A 20,752-nucleotide genomic window follows, 5' to 3' on the forward strand; every position below is an offset into this window, starting at 1 on the left:
TCGCTTATATTATGAATAATATGAGCGCGCTGGTCACTACATTCTCCGAGGTTTGCACTGTATGCGAATATCAACACTTCATCTGAGGGTTTACAGTGTACGGTTGGGACACGCTTAAAGGGACTTAAAATAAGACAAACTATTTATGGTCTCTGAAGCGAGCTGCATTCGAGCTATCAAGACAAAACCTCACACTTAGGAATAGAATGGACTTACAAAATAAATTGATATTTTTCTACTTTCACTTTTTTAAACAGAATCAGTTCTTACTACCAAACATTTATTTATTTTATGAATTTTAACACGTTTAGAGGTTCCCTTCTATGATGCCATTGTTGTAACTGTTTTCCATAAATACAGTAAATCAAGATTTGTTTTTTATTTGATTATTACTGTTGCGGATATGTCAATAATCATGATTAATTCTGATGCACTGTTATTTTTGAGTAGATTCAGATATTAGACTTAGTTCCAGAGGTCCAAAATGTTCATGTCATAAACATGAAATATCATATTCTCTGATAGCAACATTCGAGATCATAACTACCAAACATTTATTCATTATCAGAGTTTTAACCTTTTAAATGCTTCCATAAAGCCATGCACAAGTACAATCTGTTATTATTTCTTAATGTTAGAAACTCAGCTGAGGGGCTTCTAAAATCAACTTTTGAATAAGAAAAATAATAAGATATTAAGAATAAGAAAAATGACTGTGGAAAGGGGGGCGTGGTCTAGCGCGGTCTGCGGCAGAGGGGCGTGTCGGGAGTATGACGGTGAGTAAGCAGATCAACGCTAGAGTGAAATCACCTGCTTCTTGTTCTAGTAATTGGCGAGGAGACGCATTTAAGGCACGACAAAGGAGAAGAGTGGAGAGAGAGAAACCAGGCTGGGAAAGCGCACATCGACGAACCGAGAGAGACAAGATGTCTAGGAGTGTCCGAGCCCAAAGGTAAGATTCGTCACAACCGGAGAGAGATTGTGTTATTGAGTGAGCGGGTCTACAACCCGGAAGTATTGTAGTAAATAAAAACGATTCTTACGCTTTCCCAGCGACGCCGACTCCGCCTCCTTTCTTCCACAAGCCTGAACCTTGCTACAGTGGTGCCGAAACCCGGGAGAAAGGAAGGACCGCCTCCAAAATGCAGAGTCTCCCCTCAGGATCGCCGTTCGCGGAGGTCATCAGCTCTCTTGCCGGCCTCCATCAGGAACATCATCAGGCCCTGTTGGCACTTCGAGAAGACCAAGAGAGACGGTTCCAGTCTCTCATAAAAACCCAACAGGAGGACCGTGATGCGTTCCGGAGCTGGTTGGGCCAGGAGCAAGGCAGTCCCCTACCAACTGGATCCCCGACGATACCGCTGCACAAGATGGGAGCCCAGGACGAGCCGGAAGCCTTCCTCGAGTTGTTCGAGAGGTCCGCAGAGCTGTCAGGTTGGCAGCAGGACGCATGGGCTGCCCGTCTCATCCCGCTCCTGTCCGGAGAAGCCCAGATGGCCGCCCAGCAACTCCCCATCGAGAACCTGCTGAGGTATGCGGACCTCAAAAAGGCTATTCTCGAGCGAGTGGGTCGGAGTCCTGAGCAGCATCGGCAGCGGTTCCGGTCTCTGGAGTTCGGGGACCGGACACAGCCTTTTTCCTTTGCTCACCAGCTCCGGGATGCCTGCCGCAGATGGCTGATGACCGACGCTAGCACCGTCGAGACCATCATCGACCAGGTGACGTTGGAGCAGTTTGTGGCGAGGTTACCCAGGAAAACCTCCCAATGGGTCCAATGTCACCGCCCGACGATGCTGGCCCAGGCGATCCAATTGGCGGAGGACCAGCTGGTGGCGTGCCCCGGGGCCGGCGTAGCCCTACCATCGAACTCTCCCTCTCTCCCTTCTCTCTCTACGAGACCTGTTCCCTTTCCTAGGTCTCGCGGGAATTTCTACCCGCGGCCCGCGCCGCGAACACGGTTCTCGCAGGAGGCGGGACCTAACGGCGCTGCGAGGTCCCCTGAGGGATCCTATCACCGTCCGGACAACAATGCCCATGCCTCTTCCCTTCCTTCAGCCTCTCCTCGCCAATTCGGGGGTCTGCTTCCTGCCGCTGGGGCGGCGGGGACTCCTGGGCCGGCCTGTTGGCGTTGTGGGGACCCCGGACATTCTGTCGACCGCTGTCATATGATGGAGGTCGGGATGATGATCCGGGTGCCCGACAACCCTCAGGCTGCCCTCGGTCAGGACGGGTTGTACCAGATACCTGTGAGTATAAGGGGGGGTACATATCAGGCTTTGGTTGATTCAGGATGTAACCAAACCTCAATCCACCAAAGCCTGATGCAATTCGGGGCAATGGATACGAGCCGCGGGGTTAAGGTAAGGTGTGTACATGAGGATATCGTGAACTATCCTTTGGTGCCGCTGACCATAAAATTTCGGGGACAAAAACATAGGATAGAGGTGGGTATTAATGAGCACCTCCGACATCCGCTAATTTTGGGGACGAATTGGCCATTGTTTTCAATATTAATGGGACATTTATGTGCGGATGTTTCTGGGCGTAACCAAGTGTGGCGGGGAGGAGCGGTCGCTCAGGTCGGAGAATTTGAACCGGGACCTCTGATGACAGTTTCAGAGGAACGGAGCCCGGTGGACAGGAGAAACCTCTCTCAGGGCGATGATTTTCCTCTGGAACAGTCTCAGGATGAGACGCTCAAACATGCGTTTGAACAGGTCCGTACAATCGACGGACAGCTTCTCCAACCTGCGCAGACCCTATCCTACCCGTATTTCGCTATTTTGAAAGACAGGTTGTATCGAGTGACCCAGGACACTCAGTCAAAACAAGATACAACCCAATAAGTCATACCCAAAAGCCGTCGTGAAATGCTTTTCCAGGCGGCTCATTGTAATCCGATGGCAGGGCACCTAGGTCAAGCTGCAACTGTTAATCGCCTAACGACCCGTTTTTTTTGGCCGGGCATTCATGAGAACGTGCGTAGGTGGTGCGCGTCTTGTCCTGAATGCCAGCTGGTAAACCCACCGGCCACTCCCAGGGCGCCATTATGCCCACTTCCACTTATTCAGGTCCCCTTCGAAAGAATTGGTATGGACCTGATCGGGCCATTAGAGCGATCCGCACGAGGGCATCGATTTGCATTGGTCATCGTTGATTATGCAACCCGATACCCTGAGGCAGTGGCGTTACGCAATATCTCAGCAACCAGTGTTGCGGACACCCTGTTTCGTTTAATCTCCCGTGTGGGGATCCCTAAGGAGATTCTCACAGATCAAGGCACGGCGTTTATGTCGCGGACACTCCGCGAATTGTACGGATTATTGGGCATTAAGACGATTCGGACCAGCGTCTATCACCCACAAACGGACGGGCTGGTCGAACGTTTTAATCGCACATTAAAATCCATGATCCGGAAATTCGTACACGAAGACGCCAAAAATTGGGATAAGTGGCTGGAACCCCTGTTATTTGCCGTCCGCGAGGTTCCCCAAGCCTCCACGGGGTTTTCCCCCTTTGAGCTTCTCTATGGTCGTCAACCCCGCGGGGTTTTAGACGTCCTAAGAGAGGCTTGGGAGGACGGACCTTCCGCGAGCAAAAATCAAATTCAGTATGTCTTGGACCTGCGAACAAAACTCCATACACTGGGGCGGCTCTCTATGGAGAATTTGTTACAGGCACAGGAACGACAAAGCCGGCATTATAACAGGGGAGCCAGACTACGTAAATTTTCACCGGGAGAGAAAGTGCTTGTATTACTCCCCACGTCCAGTTCTAAACTACTCGCCAAGTGGCAAGGGCCGTTTGAGGTCACACGACGAATAGGAGATCTCAATTATGAGGTAGTACGGTCGGACAGGAGCGGGGCACATCAAATTTATCACCTCAACCTCCTAAAAAAATGGAGTGAGGCGAACACCGTGATGCTGGCGACGACAGTAACTAGAGTAGATGATCTCGGGCCAGAGACGAACACCAAGGTGCAATCACTCGCTCTGGCACCAGGCGGAGATCATCTCTCGTCCTCCCAGCTCACGGATGTTGCGAAGTTGCAAACGGAGTTTTCAGATGTTTTTTCGCCCCTGCCCGGCCGCACGAATCTCATAGAGCACCATATTGAGACAACACCGGGTGCCGTAGTACGCAGTCGCCCATATAGGTTACCTGAGCACCAAAAAATTGTGGTTCAGAAGGAATTAGAGGCTATGCTGGACATGGGGGTAATAGAAGAGTCCAAAAGTGACTGGGCGAGCCCGATAGTTTTAGTACCAAAGACCGACGGCTCGGTCCGGTTCTGTGTGGACTATCGCAAGGTGAATGCGGTGTCGAAGTTCGACGCCTATCCAATGCCTCGAATTGACGAATTACTTGACCGGCTAGGTACGGCTCGTTTTTATTCGACATTGGATCTGACGAAAGGATATTGGCAGATCCCCCTATCTCCATTATCCAAAGAGAAAACAGCCTTTACTACGCCGTTCGGTTTACACCAATTCGTCACGCTTCCGTTCGGCTTATTCGGAGCCCCGGCAACATTTCAGCGTCTCATGGATCGTATCCTCAGACCTCACGCGGCATATGCCGCAGCCTATCTCGATGACATCATCATATACAGTAATGATTGGCAGCGGCATATGCAGCACTTGAGAGCGGTCCTGAGTTCGCTGAGGAGGGCGGGGCTGACGGCTAACCCGAAGAAGTGTGCGGTTGGGCGAGTAGAGGTAAGGTATCTGGGCTTCCACTTGGGTCACGGGGAGGTGCGTCCCCAAATTGATAAGACAGCAGCTATTGCCACCGCCCCGAGACCCAAGACCAAAAAGGAGGTGAGGCAGTTCCTGGGGCTGGCGGGATATTATAGACGGTTTGTGCCCAATTATTCGGACCTCACCAGCCCGCTGACTGACCTCACTAAAAAGGGGGAACCAGATACCGTCCAATGGACGGAGCAGTGTCAGCAGGGGTTTACCCAAGTGAAGGCTGCTCTGTGTGGCGGACCGTTATTGCACGCTCCCGATTTTTCACTCCCTTTTCTGTTGCAGACTGATGCTTCGGACAGGGGCGTGGGCGCTGTCCTGTCCCAGGAGATAGAGGGGGAGGATCGTCCGGTGCTGTACATCAGCCGCAAACTGTCACGGGCGGAGATGAGGTACAGCACCATAGAGAAGGAGTGTTTGGCGATCCGCTGGGCGGTCCTCACCCTCCGGTATTATCTCCTGGGGAGGGAGTTCACGCTCTGTTCGGACCACGCGCCCCTCCAATGGCTCCACCGTATGAAGGACACCAACGCGCGGATCACTCGTTGGTTCCTTGCTTTGCAACCATTCAAGTTCCAGGTGATCCACAGGCCGGGGACTCAGATGGCGGTGGCCGACTTTCTCTCCCGGAGGGGGGGGACGAGGCTACAGGCCGGATGGGGACTCGGCCTGAGTCGGGCGGTGGGGGTATGTGGAAAGGGGGGCGTGGTCTAGCGCGGTCTGCGGCAGAGGGGCGTGTCGGGAGTATGACGGTGAGTAAGCAGATCAACGCTAGAGTGAAATCACCTGCTTCTTGTTCTAGTAATTGGCGAGGAGACGCATTTAAGGCACGACAAAGGAGAAGAGTGGAGAGAGAGAAACCAGGCTGGGAAAGCGCACATCGACCAAAGGAAAGATTTGTCACAACCAGAGAGAGATTGTGTTATTGAGTGAGCGGGTCTACAACCCGGAAGTATTGTAGTAAATAAAAACGATTCTTATGCTTTCCCAGCGACGCCGACTCCGCCTCCTTTCTTCCACAAGCCTGAACCTTGCTACAATGACCAAAGGCAAGAGTTTGCGGCATAGACTAAAATGGAGAAAATAGCATCATCAAAAAGTTAAACAGAACAGAAAACTTGAAAACCTTTGGATTTTAATGAAATTTATATATGATTCAACATTTCGAACCCTTGACAACATAACGGAAGTGAATGTAAATGTATGCTTTGTTTGAATGGCATACAGATTAAAATGTGCAGTTTTATGAGGACGGTTTAGTTCATCTCGACCTGAATGTTGCTAATGTTGCGTAACTAAAACATTTTTTAAACTGAATTAGAGTATTTTAAAATTCAAACAAAAATAGACAAATTTTGAACATGTCCATGACAGAGCAATGCCCTTTTCTACCTGCAGAGAGAGACATTGGGATATATATCTGCAAGGCATATGAGCATTAACATAAAAATGCTGCCAGTCTCTCTGGAAAAGGGCATACTACCGGTCAAAAGTTTGGAAACACATACTCTTTCACTATTTATATTGTCTTCATCCTTTTAAAAAGATACCTTTTATTCATTATTTGGTTCAAGTTAATCAATATTTTTTAACAGAATTATTGTTTTCTAATAAAATATATCGATATGTTGGCACAATTAGATTTTTGGGTAACACTTTCTTTGAAGCATGTATGTACAATGCATTATAAAGAGTTATTAATCTGTAAAATGCATTATAATTCTTCATAATGTGTGTTTTAGTGCATTATATGTAGTCCTAAAGAAGTATAACCAATTTAAAATGTGTAGTGTCACAATGAATTGCTAAGTATTATAATGTTTTAACTGTAATAACAATTATTTATAAGACATAACAATGCATTAAAAGGTGCATTACAACGCTTTAAAACTTTTATAATACATAATACATATATGCTTCAAGGAAAGTGTTACCGATTTTTGTTAGCGAATGTAATTACAAACATTTAAGCATAAACTTTGAGATCAAAAGATTAAGATGATGGGAAACACCTCAGCCAAATGTTGGATTGTACACTCTCTTGACATTCCACATGTCAAAACTACTATTTGTTTAATAACAGATAGTGTACTTAAACACCGGACGATTTATCTTAAATCAATCAGTACTGTTGGTGTAAAACAATATCAAGAGTTTTCTCATCGTTGTTACTTCCAACTTACTATTTTGTTGTTGCGTAACATAAATAAAAACTGGTTCCACATTCATGTCTCTCCATGCTTAGGTATAATTAAATCTTTGTATATCAACAGTTTTCTCATCGTTGTTACTTCCAACTTACTATTTAGTTGTTGCGTGACATAAATAAAAACTGGTTCCACATTCATGTCTCTCCATGCTTATATGTATAATTAAATCTTTGTATATCAACAGTTTTCTCATCGTTGTTACTTCCAACTTACTATTTAGTTGTTGCGTGACATAAATAAAAACTGGTTCCACATTCATGTCTCTCCATGCTTATGTATAATTAAATCTTTGTATATACAGTAGCATTGTACTAGGAAGAAGTGGAAATGGAGAGAGAAAATATCTATTCATTCACTTTAGTGAACTATCACGGTATAATACATATAACACTGGAACCATATGTAAAAACAAAACAAACTGTTATTGATCGGTCAGTTCATCTTCAAGCACCAGCCGACAGTTAATGGTCTGGCTACACAAAACAAATCTTACCTGCAACCTGGGGTGCACCTACTGCAATAACAGACCACTGTAAGAGGTTGACGTTTTTCAGTACATTTAAAGGGACAGTTTACCCAAAAATAAAGATTCTGTCATCATTTACTCACTCTCAGATTGTTCCAAATCTATATAAATGCTTTGTTCTGATGACCTCTGAGTAATATATTTGGAAGAATGCTTGTAACCAAACAGTTCTTCGCCACCATTGACTACCATAGTTGGAAAAACTACTTTTAAATGTCTTTGTTCAGTTGAACACATAGTACGATATTTGGAAGAATGCTTGTAACCAAACAGTTCTTGGGCACCATTGACTACAGTAGTTGTAAAAACTACTTTTTAAATGTCTTTGTTCTGTTGAACACAGAGTAAGATATTTAGAAGAATGCTTGTAACCAAACAGTTCTTCGCCACCATTGACTACCATAGTTGGAAAAACTACTTTTAAATGTCTTTGTTCTGTTGAACACATAGTACGATATTTGGAAGAATGCTTGTAACCAAACAGTTCTTGGGCACCATTGACTACAGTAGTTGTAAAAACTACTTTTTAAATGTCTTTGTTCTGTTGAACACAGAGTAAGATATTTGGAAGAATGCTTGTAACCAAACAGTTCTTGGCCACCATTGACTACCATAGTTGGATAAACTACTTTTAAATGTCTTTGTTCTGTTGAACACAGAGTAAGATATTTGGAAGAATGCTTGTAACCAAACAGTTCTTGGCCACCATTGACTACCATAGTTGGATAAACTTCTTTTTAAATGTCTTTGTTCTGTTGAACACAGAGTAAGATATTTGGAAGAATGCTTGTAACCAAACAGTTCTTGGCCACCATTGACTACCATAGTTGGAAAAAATACTTTTTAAATGTCTTTGTTCTGTTGAACACAGAGTAAGATGTCATGATCTCGGTCTGGTTAGGGCATTTCTCTGCACATGGGTGTCTTTGTTATTGTTGAGTACGGGGTTAGCTTTCCGCTAACCATGTGCTCAGTGTCTGCGTTATTTTCCCCGCCCAGTGTTTCCCTAGGTTTTCCCTACACGGGTTATTTTCCACTCCATACTCACACCCCTGTTTACAATCTTCTAATTAAGCTTGCCCCGTTATCATCCTGCACCTGCTAGTCATCTCCCCTCATTACATTCTTCCTATTTATTTCCTCAGTGTTTCTCGTCTTTGTCTGACTGTACCTTGTGTCTGCTCGGACTGCCCTAAGTGTTGCTGCGGCTCTCTTAACGAAGTTATCTTGTATCCTGTCTAGTCTGTCTAGCCTCATTAATAATTCACCAGTTTCTCAGGATTTTCACAGAGCACCACGCCTCACTTTTGGAGGACTATATCTCTGATTCCTCTTCTGTCTTGGAAGATTCTCGGGTGTAACGATCCAGCTACTGTGGAGACATTCCTTTCTGATCGCGGCTGCCAGCCTCTTCTGGTGAGGGGATTTTCCCGTTCCAGTACCACCAACGCCTGGCGTTCTACATATCTGCCGTCGATCGGCGATCGGATACGGGAGTTTATTCATATTATTGACTGTTTCACCTTAATAAAAGATTCAACCCCGCAATTGGGTCTCATCCTTGTTTGGTCATGACAGAACGGTCAGACCAATCTCTCGACCCAGCGGGACAGGATCATCTGCGAGCTGCGCTACAACACCAGGGAATTCTACTGGGACAACAGGATTCTCGCCTCACAGCAGCAGCTCAGGAGATGGATTCCATGCAGGTGCAGATGGCAGCTTTACACCGCCAAGTCGCTGATCTCCTGCGTGGGACCGTGCGAGCCGGCTTTAGTCAAAACGCGTCATCACACACATCCAGGAGTGAGCCTGAGCCGCATGCTAACACTCCACCGCTTTACGACGGGGATCCTAATTCCTGTCGGGCATTCCTCTCTCAGTGCGCCCTGGTCTTCGCTCTTCAGCCCCGCCGGTACGATTCTGAGGAGGTTCGGATCGCTTATATCCTCACATTACTCACAGGAAAGGCTCGCCAGTGGGGAGTGGCTGTCTGGGAATCTCAGGACCCTGCTGTCGCTCATTCATCGAATTCCGCGAAGAGATGACCAGGTTATTCGACAGGTCGGCACGCGACGATGAAGCGGCTGCACAACTTTCCCGGATCATCCAGGGAAAGAGCTCCATCACTGACTTTGCTATTAGATTCAAGACCCTGGCGGCGGCGTGTGAGTGGAACCCGGGTGCTCTTCGAGCCCGCTTTCTTGATGGGCTCAACCATTCCATAGCCGACGAGATTGCAACCCTGGACCCGCCCAGAGACCTAGAGGACCTCATCTGCCTATGTTTAAAGATCGAAGGTCGGATCAACGCACGTCGCCGAAGACGCCTTTCACCCCCCGCCTGGCGACGTTGTGATGCCAACCAGGAGACTGATGTAGAAGCCGGACGGGATTCTAGCCGGGATTGCAGTGCTGTACAACGTTTGCCGACGGCTCCAGAGCCCATGCAGATCGGTCGTTTCCATCTTTCGTCCGCCCAGAAACAACAGAGACTGGTGGAGGGTCTCTGTCTCTATTGTGGGAGGACTGGGCACATTGCCACGCACTGTCCGGTAAAAGCCAACGCCCACCCTTAGAACGGAGAGTCAGGGTGGGCGTCATCAAAAGATCCTCTCCTTCCCTCCGCACTCTGCTGCCATATCGCCTCACCTTCGGGCACACCATCCACGTAGGAAGGGCACTTATTGACTCCGGGGCCGAGGGAAATTTCTTAGATTCAACTACTGCTCGAAAGTGGGGTATTCCATCCGTTCCTCTCCACCCACCTGTCTCTGCCGTGACACTGACAGGAGGACCACTTTTCACAGTCACCCACACTACACCTAACGTAAGTCTTTTTCTGTCGGGAAATCATTGTGAGAAGATTAAACTGTATATCCTCGATTCCACCACAACCCCACTTGTATTAGGGCATCCGTGGTTGTCACAGCATAATCCTCACATTGATTGGGTAAACACTTCTATCTTAGCGTGGAGCCCTGCTTGTCATGTGTCCTGTCTTGGTCCTGCTCCCTCTCCTGTTTCTGTTTGTCCTGTGTCGCAGGTAGATGATACGCCGACCTCACCGGGGTTCCGGGGGAATACCATGATCTCCGCACCGTGTTCTGCAAGTCTCGGGCCATGTCTCTTCCTCCACACCGACCCTGCGACTGCGCCATTAACTTACTCCCAGGCACTTCTCCGCCCAGAGGCCGGTTATTTTCCCTATCTGCTCTGAAAGAGAGGCCATGGAGAAATACATCTGAGTATCTTTGAATGCCGGGCTCATACGCCCCTCCTCCTCGCCAGCCGGTGCGGGTTTCTTCTTCGTTCAGAAGAAGGACGGCTCCCTACGTCCCTGTATTGACTATCGAGGTTTGAACGAGATTACGGTAAAGAATAAATTCCCCTTGCCTTTAATGTCGTCTGCCTTTGAACTATTACAGGGAGCTCGGGTCTTTACTAAACTAGACCTCCGCAACGTGTATCACCTGGTTCATATCCGTGAGGGGGACGAGTGGAAGACGGCATTTAACACTCCATCGGGAGACTACGAGTATTTGGTTCTTCCGTTTGGGTTGACCAATGCCCCTGCCGTCTTCCAGAGCCTCATTAATGACGTGCTGGGTGACATGATTAATCGTTTTGTATTCGTGTACCTGGACGATATCCTTATTTTTTTCCCCCACTCTCCAGGAACACACCCAGCATGTTCAAGAGGTTCTCCGGCGTCTTCTCGAGAACCAATTATTTGTCAAGGCGGTGAAGTGCGAATTCCACTCCGATACGGTTTCGTTCCTTGGCTATGTGATTTCTCCTCTGGGCAGTGGACCGGACGGTGCTAAGGTCAAGGCTGTCGCCACATGGCCCGTTCCCGACTCTCGTAAGGCGTTGCAGCGGTTCCTTGGATTCGCCAATTTCTACAGGCGTTTCATTCGGGGTTTTGGTCAAGTGGCCGCTCCGCTCACTGCATTGACCTCCACTAAGATCCCGTTTGCCTGGAATCCCCTTGCTCAGGTAGCCTTTGATAAACTCAAGTCCCGTTTTATCTCTGCTCCTGTGCTTTGTTTTCCAGACCCGGATCGCCAGTTCATTGTTGAGGTCGACGCATCCGACGTCGGGGTAGGCGCAGTCTTGTCCCAACGTACCAGTCATGATGAGAAGGTGCATCCCTGTGCCTTCTTCTCCCACCGCCTCAGCCCTGCCGAACGGAACTACGATATCGGTAATAGAGAGTTGCTGGCGGTTCGGCTAGCGTTGGGGGAGTGGCGGCACTGGCTGGAAGGAGCTACGCAACCATTCTTGGTCTGGACGGACCACAAGAATTTGGAGTATGTCCGTTCAGCCAAGAGGTTGAATTCACGGCAGGCCCGCTGGGCACTATTTTTTGGCAGGTTTTACTTCACCCTGTCGTACCAGCCTGGCTCCAAAAATATCAAGCCTGACGTTCTCTCCCGTCTGTTCGAGGAGCCAGGCAGGGAGGATCCCGTCGACTCTATTCTTCCCCGGTTGGCGGTCGTCGGGGCTCTCACCTGGGACATCGAACGGCGAGTAGAGGAGGCCGGCCGCAGGGTACAACTGCCAGAGAAGTGCCCAGTGGGTCGGTTGTTCGTGCCCGCTCCGCTACGTTCGGAGGTCCTTCAGTGGTGTCACTCATCTAAGCTGGTTGGCCATCCAGGGATCAAGGGGACCCTGGCTTCCATACACCAGCGGTTTTGGTGGCCGTCGTTCACCAATGATGTCAAACAGTTCGTGTTGGCTTGCCCAGTCTGTGCGCAAAGCAAAACCACCCGTCGTCCATCCTCAGGTCTGCTGCGTCCCCTCCCCATTCCCTCCCGGCCATGGTCACACATAGCCCTGGACTTTGTCACTGGCCTTCCCCCATCCAGAGGGTACACTGTGATTCTTACGGTGGTGGACCGTTTCTCCAAGGCGGCCCATTTTATCCCCCTTCCTAAGCTTCCTTCTGCCCGAGAGATGGCTCAACTGATGGTGGATCACGTCTTCCGTTTACACGGTCTACCGGTCGACGTGGTGTCCGATAGGGGTCCACAGTTTACCTCTCGGTTTTGGAAAGAGTTCTGTCGACAGATCGGGGCCTCAACGAGTCTGTCTTCAGGTTTTCACCCTCAGACTAATGGACAATGTGAGCGAGCCAACCAGGATTTCGGTCAGAGACTCCGCTGTTTGACATCTAACAACCCCGGTTCCTGGAGCCAACAGCTCTCTTGGGTAGAATACGCCCACAACTCCCTTCCCGCCTCAGCCACAGGTATGTCTCCTTTCGAGTGTGCTCTTGGTTATCAACCACCTCTGTTTCCCTCCCAGGAACTCGATGCTACGGTTCCCTCAGCTCTAGCGTTCGTCCGGCATTGCCATCAGACCTGGACGAGGGCCAGAGAGGTTCTGGCCCAAACCAACCTGAGGACCAAGTCAGCGGCTGACCGCCACCGGATTTCTCCCCCTGCCTATGTGTGCGGTCAACGGGTATGGCTCTCTACCAAGGACCTACCTCTCCGGACGCCTTCTCATAAGCTGGCACCGAGGTTCATTGGGCCATTCCGGATCGCCAAGGTGGTTAACCCGGTAGCCGTACGGCTCAAGCTTCCTTCTAGTCTTGGTCGAGTCCACCCTGTATTTCATGTATCCACGGTCAAACCTGTCATCGTCTCCCACCTCAATCCGGGTAGGAGGTAGGGGCTTTCAATACCTCGTGAACTGGGAAGGTTATGGCGCAGAAGAAAGGTCGTGGGTTCCCTCGCGAGATGTGTTGGACCGGTCGTTGATCGCGGATTTCCACCGGAGACGAGGTGAGCCCCCTCCCTAAGCGCCTAGGGGCGCTGGTGGGGGGGGGGTACTGTCATGATCTCGGTCTGGTTAGGGCATTTCTCTGCACATGGGTGTCTTTGTTATTGTTGAGTACGGGGTTAGCTTTCCGCTAACCATGTGCTCAGTGTCTGCGTTATTTTCCCCGCCCAGTGTTTCCCTAGGTTTTCCCCACACGGGTTATTTTCCACTCCATACTCACACCCCTGTTTACAATCTTCTAATTAAGCTTGCCCCGTTATCATCCTGCACCTGCTAGTCATCTCCCCTCATTATATTCTTCCTATTTATTTCCCTCAGTGTTTCTCGTCTTTGTCTGACCGTACCTTGTGTCTGCTCGGACTGCCCTAAGTGTTGCTGCGGCTCTCTTAACGAAGTTATCTTGTATCCTGTCTAGTCTGTCTAGCCTCATTAATAATTCACCAGTTTCTCAGGATTTTCACAGAGCACCACGCCTCACTTTTGGAGGACTATATCTGTGATTCCTCTTCTGTCTTGGAAGATTCTCGGGTGTAACGATCCAGCTACTGTGGAGACATTCCTTTCTGATCGCGGCTGCCAGCCTCTTCTGGTGAGGGGATTTTCCCGTTCCAGTACCACCAACGCCTGGTGTTCTACATATCTGCCGTCGATCGGCGATCAGATACGGGAGTTTATTCATATTATTGACTGTTTCACCTTAATAAAAGATTCAACCCCGCAATTAGGTCTCATCCTTGTTTGGTCATGACAAAGATATTTGGAAGAATGCTTTTAACCAAACAGTTCTTGGCCACCATTGACTACCATAGTTGGAAAAACTACTTTTTAAATGTCTTTGTTCTGTTGAACACAAAAGAAGATATTGTGAAGAATGTGGGAAATCAACCATTAAAATATTTCCTGCTATGGTCCATCAATATCAACAGCATAAATATTGTCAGAAAACACAAAAAGTCTTCTCCTTTCCACTAACCATATGCGAAAATGCATGCTGGCAATTTTTAAATGCATACTTGTTTGGACAAACGTGATAATCTTTACTAGCAAAACAGAATAATAAATCTACCCTTCCTAACTTTTTTGAAGTTACCTTGCTGGGAAAATGGTAATATTTTTCGGTGTAAATTATTTTCTATTATTCCTATTTTTATTAATTTATCTACAGGTTTATACAGATTATTGTGAGAAAGTTTTCCACCCATGCTTAGTGTCCCCAAGTTTTGGCCTCTTAATGTTATTTCTGTTGGCCCACCATAACCCCATGTACCCCCTAGTTTGGACAGTTCTTTGTCTGTGGTGTTTGTCCTTGTGCCTGTCTGTCTATTCATATGAATACCCTCCTTATTGTCTTCCACTCCCAGTTGTATTTTTGGACTTATTATTTATAGACGTTGGACCTTGTTTATTTTGACCCCTGGTGGGAAGTGTTAGTTAGAATTCTTGTTTTGTTTATCAGGTTCCCCTGTTTTGTTTTATTAATAAAAGGTTTATGTCAACCCTTTTACTGCCTGCACTTGGGCTTTGACCACAAATCCTGAAAACTATAGCCAAAATCATGGTTGTACTACCATAAAAGTTTAACCATGGTTTATAGCAAAACCATTCTGGTATTATAGGAACCATGTTTTTTAACTGTAGTAATTTATAATTAATTCTCATAATCTAGACACTGACTAGACATCCTTAATGAGATAAAATACTGTAATTTTAATATTGCAGATCTCTTCTGTAATAGACTTCCCATAGACATTTAAAGGCCTAGTGTGTTTATTTTGAGGGGTAAGATCTGTTGACAAAATTGCAATATAATATACATAACTATGTCTTCCGAGGTGTATAAAGACAGATGAAGCATTTTTATTACCTTAGAATGAACTATTTCCATCTACATACACTGTTGGTCCCCTTAAATGGAATTCGCCATATTGTTTCTACAGTAGCCCCAAACGGAAAAACTGCAAACGTGTTTCGTAAATATGATATCTACAGCCTGCCGTGTCACCTGTGTTCTTGTCAGGAGTACCCTGCAGATCTATTGTTTGCTGCTGTGAACTTTGTTCTAATAAACTGTTTATACATCACCTGCATCTGAGTCCTTTTGACAACCGTGACACAAAGAAGCGAAAATGTGACGACGTCAAAGTGATGTGTCAGCTGCTGTAGTGCTTTGAAATGGAGGGGTGGAGTGAGTGCAATTCACAACAACCTCATCGCTATATGTCTCTAAATTTCATACACTGTACCTTTTAGAAATGTAAATGTTATTGCCTAGCTGGAAGATACTAGAAAAGAAAAAACATGCGTGTTATTTATATTTTAATTGAATACGTTTTGTTTTATTATTAACCCATATAATTTTCAATTATGTTTTGGTTATAAGGGTATACAATAGCGGCATAACCAAAAATCCTCCTAATCTCTCTTAATCTTTCTCGTCACGGTTTCATATGTCACAGATGTTGACAGGCAATGATGTATTGAGCCATCAATGCCCACTGAGACAGATACTAATAGCATAAAAAACTCGCAGATGAACAAGTTCTTCATAACTGAGCTGCGATCCGGTTTCAGAATAAACAGCTAACGCACCTGCTCTGGACTAATGGCAGCTTTGACAGCAAGGTCATTCTTCTGTGACCACCATTGTTCTGTTGTTCAATAAAAGAATATGTTAGTATGTGTATGTTACGATACATCAGATTTAAAGAAGACTATTGTAAATACTGTGAGTAATGATGTCTTTAATTCTCTTGAATTGGTGGATTTCTCCCTTAAATATTTTATTGAGGTTTGAACTTTAAGTTGATGACTTCCTAAGCCGTAACTTTAGGAAAGAATGTGCATGGAGTAGCATGCTTAGCAGGGCTGGTGCTGCATACCTTTCGGCTAGCTCATTAGCTGTTAATTTAGAAGGTGAAAACAGACAAAAGGTCATTTATTATCTTCGGTCTTAAATAATTTTATTTGGAGATGACCACTTTTTATAAAAATTGTTTACAATGTCATTACATTATTACTTATCAAAAACTAGAAAAACAAAGTGCCTACATCAAACCAGTGTCCGCATTTGTTTGTGCTTAACAGGTTATGTTTCTTTGGCATCACAACTGACTGGCGTTGTACCAAAGTGCTGTACAATGTATAAACACAATTTACAGTGTAAAAAACAACATGAAGGAAATAAGAACTGTAGTGTCAGTAGATTTATCGTTTTGTATGTGTGTAATATTCCAAGAATATTTTAGGGTTTTGCTTGAGGGTTTAAAAATGGATGTGAAGTGGTAAACCAAGATGCAATAAAAGGCAAATATTTTAACATGATAAATAATATATATATATTATTAACATGATATGCACTGTGTAGAAACATGCACTCTCAAAAAACTTTTGGTTCCACAAAGAACCTTTAACATCTGAAACATCTGTTGTACAAAAGGTTCTTTGTGGCGAAAATAGGTTTTTCAGATTATGAAATAGTGAGAATGGGATGTTTCTTTTACAGAAATTTTGACTGAATGATTCTTTGTGGAACCAAAAATGGTTCTTCTATGGGATTGTTGTCAAGAACCTTTTAAGCACCTTTAGTTTGAAGAGAATGGTATAAACTCGAATAGTACTAATGACAGATGCATTTGCACAAGTGACGCATGTATGGTACATACGCTTCTAAATATTGTTCATACATTGGAATATGTAAATATGATTACATCAATGTACTATACGGGCTAGGTGTGGATGGATACTAAATAAAAAGTCAGTATTGTGTTTGTTTGATGCTGTGCTTATGAATTATTTGAATAACTCCATTCATACACATATCCTTATTTATTGCTCTTCACAGCTTCACAGTTGGTAATATTTCATCTGTAGAGCAATGCCAAGGCATTCCTGTTGACAGACACTATATCTGCCAACCAGTGACTGCTGGACTATAAAATCCCTTTGTCTCGCAGCCCTGTTGTTCTTTGTCCTTTCCATGACCGGATAAAAGAAAGAACCCAGGTACAGCATCCCTATTTAGTCTTCATAACAGGCTTATTTATTTATGAAATAATTTGTTTTTGACTTTGATTTAATGAATGTCTCTACTCTCTTTTAATTTGTAGGTGTTATTTCAAATATTTGGCTTATTGGATCAACGAAGCATCACAATGGGGGAGTAAGTACAGTTCTTATTCATTCAACATTTATCATAAAAATTACCATGCATCTTTTTTTACATAAAGAAAGGACAAGCTGTCACCCATTTAGTTAATCTTTTTCACCTCATATTTATGAACATCAGATCAAGAAGTTGTACTGTTTGGTTAAAATATAATGATATGAAAAATTATGATTAAAGATTTCAACAATCGTTTGAAACCAACTTACAAAACCACATTCAATATTGCACAAGCGTTAGACTTTTGACTCAAAATGTAATTGTTACTAAAATAACCCTTTGTGACAACCCGTAAACATCTGAGGCAGGAACAGCTTTATTTATCAGCCCATGTGTAATGTCCTTGATATTTCACAGCTGTTGATGACAGCTGAAGCCTGGCATGAGAGAGAATAGACCCCTTAAAATGCATTTCATTATGATATACCGTATATTGTAATGTTTACTGTAACTTTAAAGAAACACCTTCATTACTCAAAATGCCGTAATAATGACGTTTGTTGTCATTTTTTTGTTTCTTAATTAATTATTGACAGTCAGGTGAGCATTTGACTTTATATTGATTACTTTTAACATTTACATGCTACTACCAAACAGTTGTCATGTTGTTTAATGTTTGTTGTAGAGCTCTCGCAATTAATCAATTAAAAAAGTTGTGTTTAACTGTGTGTATAAAACTGTTTATGTGCCATGTATATCTATATTTATACTGTATATAAATACAAAAACAAACATACCAAACAAAAATGTAGAAATAGAATTACATTTAAAATACATTTATGTAATATATTATATATATTATGTTGTTATATATAGTAAACGTGTATGTGTACATTTATATCTGTATATTAATATACATTTATACATTTACTCACAAATATTTGGTAGAAACACAGATTTGACAGCCTGTGTTTGTTTTATATTGTTTTGTGGACATTCTTTTAATATTTTTCATGCTAATGGTTTGCCTGTTTCTTTAAATATAATTAACCTTGATTTAATATATTGCAGTCTAGATATTATATAAATTTAGTCTTAATATCCACATACATGTATATATCTTATTATTTTCATTGCAACTAAATTGCTTCCTTTTTTGCATACAACATCTGACAGATTCGAAGGCCTGGAAATCCCAAAATGGATATCAAAGTATGTATAAACATGACAACACAGCAAGAAATAATAATTCATAATATATAAAATGTCATCCATTATTTTTTTAATTGGTGTCATATTTGGTGTCCTTTCTTCAACAGCCCAAGTCAAAGATTTCGGCATCTCGGAAACTTTCTTTAAAGGTTGGAATTTGACCTCTAAGTTGTTTTTTGTTAGCTCTCAAGTATTTAATGGTTCGTCTTTCATCTTCAATCAGATAATGCTTCTTAATAGAGCGATTGACGATTTGGAAAGAGAGAAACAAGATAGGGATGAGGAAAAAAAGCGCTACTTGCAAGAAAAACTTCCTCCTTTGCAACTGTCTGGGCTTTCTTTGGGCGAGTTACAGGTGACAGACAAAACATAATTTTCATTCTGCAAACTATTTTCTTGAGAAACTTGAAATTTGAGTTTTGATAGGACAACAAAGCCAGTTGTAGTTGTAGTCTACACTACAACTGGTTTTAAAAACGGAAAGAAAATAACTAAAATCTTCATGTAAAAGAACGACTTGAGTCTTGATTCACTCAAATTGAAAACCATTTGTATTTGCAAATATTCATCTTCAGAATCTGTGCAAGCAATTTTACGCCAAAATCGATGCGGTAGATGAAGAGAGATATGACTATGAGGACAAAGTTGTTAAGCACAACAAAGATGTAAGTAGAAAAGCAACCAACATTTCATTTTCATCATTAATTCCTGTATGAATTACACAAAAAGGAAGCTGAGGTATTTTTAAAGCAAACCAAAAGCACCTCAGGATGCAAATGTACCCGGAAAAATGAAAGCTGCCTGTTGGTATCAGAAGAGAAGATACAACATACCTATTGGTATGCCGTTGATTCAGATCACTGAGCTCAAACTGAAGATTCAGGATCTGGGAGGGAAGTTCAAGAGGCCGGCGCTGAGGAAGGTGCGCGTGTCTGCCGATGAAATGATGAGGGCCCTGCTGGGTTCGAAACACAAAGGCTCCATGGACCTCCGGGCAAATCTGAAGTCGGTCAAGAAAGAGGACATCAAGCAAGAAAAGGTATAATTGGATCTTTATTGACTTTTTATTGACTTAGCTCAGTTGTTCAATTTGCTCAGCCAATTTTTTTATTTTTCACAAGAGGTACATTGATGAAAACTCAACTAACTGTACATTTTAGATGTTACCGATCGCTCATACAAAATTTCGAGTTGGTCTTTTTTAATGTGGAGATGACAATATCATTACAACTCACTTATCGTTCTTCCTGACAAACAGGTCTCGACTTCTGAGGTTAGTGACTGGCGTAAGAATGTGGAAGCCATGTCTGGCATGGAGGGAAGAAAGAAGATGTTTGACGCTGCTGGGGGAGGCCAGTGAGACCCTCTGGAATGCTTGGTCTTGAGGAAAAATATTTTTTTCTGCCTTTTCACAGCTGCTGTCTAATTGTTTTCAATTACACCTCATGTTCTAAAGCATTAGTTCAACCCCCAAAATACAATCATTCATTTTACAGTATAAATTTAATAACTTTTGGTTTAATAATGATAATAACAACAATACAAATACCAGTGTAACCTGTTCCTTTAGAAATTCTATTGAGATCCATTCTCCAAAAGGTTTTATATTAGTGGTTTCACGTGTATCTGTATCTGTCAGCATGTTTGGTTCAGTTTCTCTGATGGTATATGTTGACTGTTCAGACTAAAAAAGGTTCATATAGGATACGTTTAGAGCAATATGATATTTCGAAATGTATGTGATTGTATGCTAAATTGAAGTCTTAAACCAGCATTAAATGTTGCAGAATTAAACAGAACATGTTTTAAACAATGTTTTATTAAACTCTTGGGCAGTCCCTGCATAGTCAACTTCTGCATGGTCATATTCACTTTTTTATCTATTCTTCTCTCATGGTTCAAATTGGATCTTTTGTTTTAGTGATATGCGATAGGTCCAGCTAAGCTGGCAGGTTATGGGAAGGGGCTTTTCTGTGGTGATGGCAGAACATAAAGTGAGCTTTGAAAGCAAGCATTGTTACTGCAGAGCACGGCTCATGATGTATTTTTAGCCCGGTTGAATCCCATGTCTAATCTGACTCAACCTTGAAGAGACGGGACACTGTAGTGTGTATTTGTCATTGTAAATCCAAAGTGCACAGGGTGAGAGAGTATTCCCG

The 20,752-nt window shown here is 44.1% G+C and overlaps 3 protein-coding genes across 3 annotated transcripts in view; all 3 read left to right on the forward strand.

Annotated features, from left to right (window-relative positions):
* The window catches only part of iqsec3a (IQ motif and Sec7 domain ArfGEF 3a), a 189,141-nt gene that overhangs the window by 27,526 nt on the left and 140,863 nt on the right, over positions 1–20,752 (forward strand). The window lies entirely within an intron of this gene.
* On the forward strand, positions 3,093–9,538 carry LOC130421252 (uncharacterized). The gene is made up of 3 exons (XM_056749043.1): positions 3,093–5,441; positions 8,838–8,928; positions 9,069–9,538. The coding sequence occupies exons 1-3, from the start codon at positions 3,093–3,095 to the stop codon at positions 9,536–9,538; spliced, it is 2,910 nt and encodes a 969-aa protein (XP_056605021.1).
* tnni1d (troponin I, skeletal, slow d) lies at positions 16,927–20,431 on the forward strand. Its single transcript, XM_056749044.1, has 8 exons — positions 16,927–16,933; positions 17,386–17,438; positions 18,558–18,593; positions 18,701–18,742; positions 18,817–18,948; positions 19,169–19,258; positions 19,450–19,632; positions 19,852–20,431. The coding sequence occupies exons 1-8, from the start codon at positions 16,927–16,929 to the stop codon at positions 19,951–19,953; spliced, it is 645 nt and encodes a 214-aa protein (XP_056605022.1). The 3' UTR covers positions 19,954–20,431.

This window comes from Triplophysa dalaica, chromosome 5 (assembly GCF_015846415.1).
Source record: "Triplophysa dalaica isolate WHDGS20190420 chromosome 5, ASM1584641v1, whole genome shotgun sequence".
Lineage (NCBI taxonomy): Eukaryota > Metazoa > Chordata > Actinopteri > Cypriniformes > Nemacheilidae > Triplophysa > Triplophysa dalaica.

Coding starts and splice junctions, on each gene's coding strand:
- LOC130421252 (XM_056749043.1), top strand. CDS start 3,093: ATGGACCTGATCGGGCCATTAGAGCGATCCGCACGAGGGCATCGATTT. Junction 5,442..8,837: donor GCCTGAGTCGGGCGGTGGGG/GTATGTGGAAAG, acceptor CTGTCTTGGAAG/ATTCTCGGGTGTAACGATCC. Junction 8,929..9,068: donor GAGGGGATTTTCCCGTTCCA/GTACCACCAACG, acceptor TGGTCATGACAG/AACGGTCAGACCAATCTCTC.
- tnni1d (XM_056749044.1), top strand. Junction 18,743..18,816: donor CTCGGAAACTTTCTTTAAAG/GTTGGAATTTGA, acceptor ATCTTCAATCAG/ATAATGCTTCTTAATAGAGC. Junction 18,949..19,168: donor TTTCTTTGGGCGAGTTACAG/GTGACAGACAAA, acceptor ATTCATCTTCAG/AATCTGTGCAAGCAATTTTA.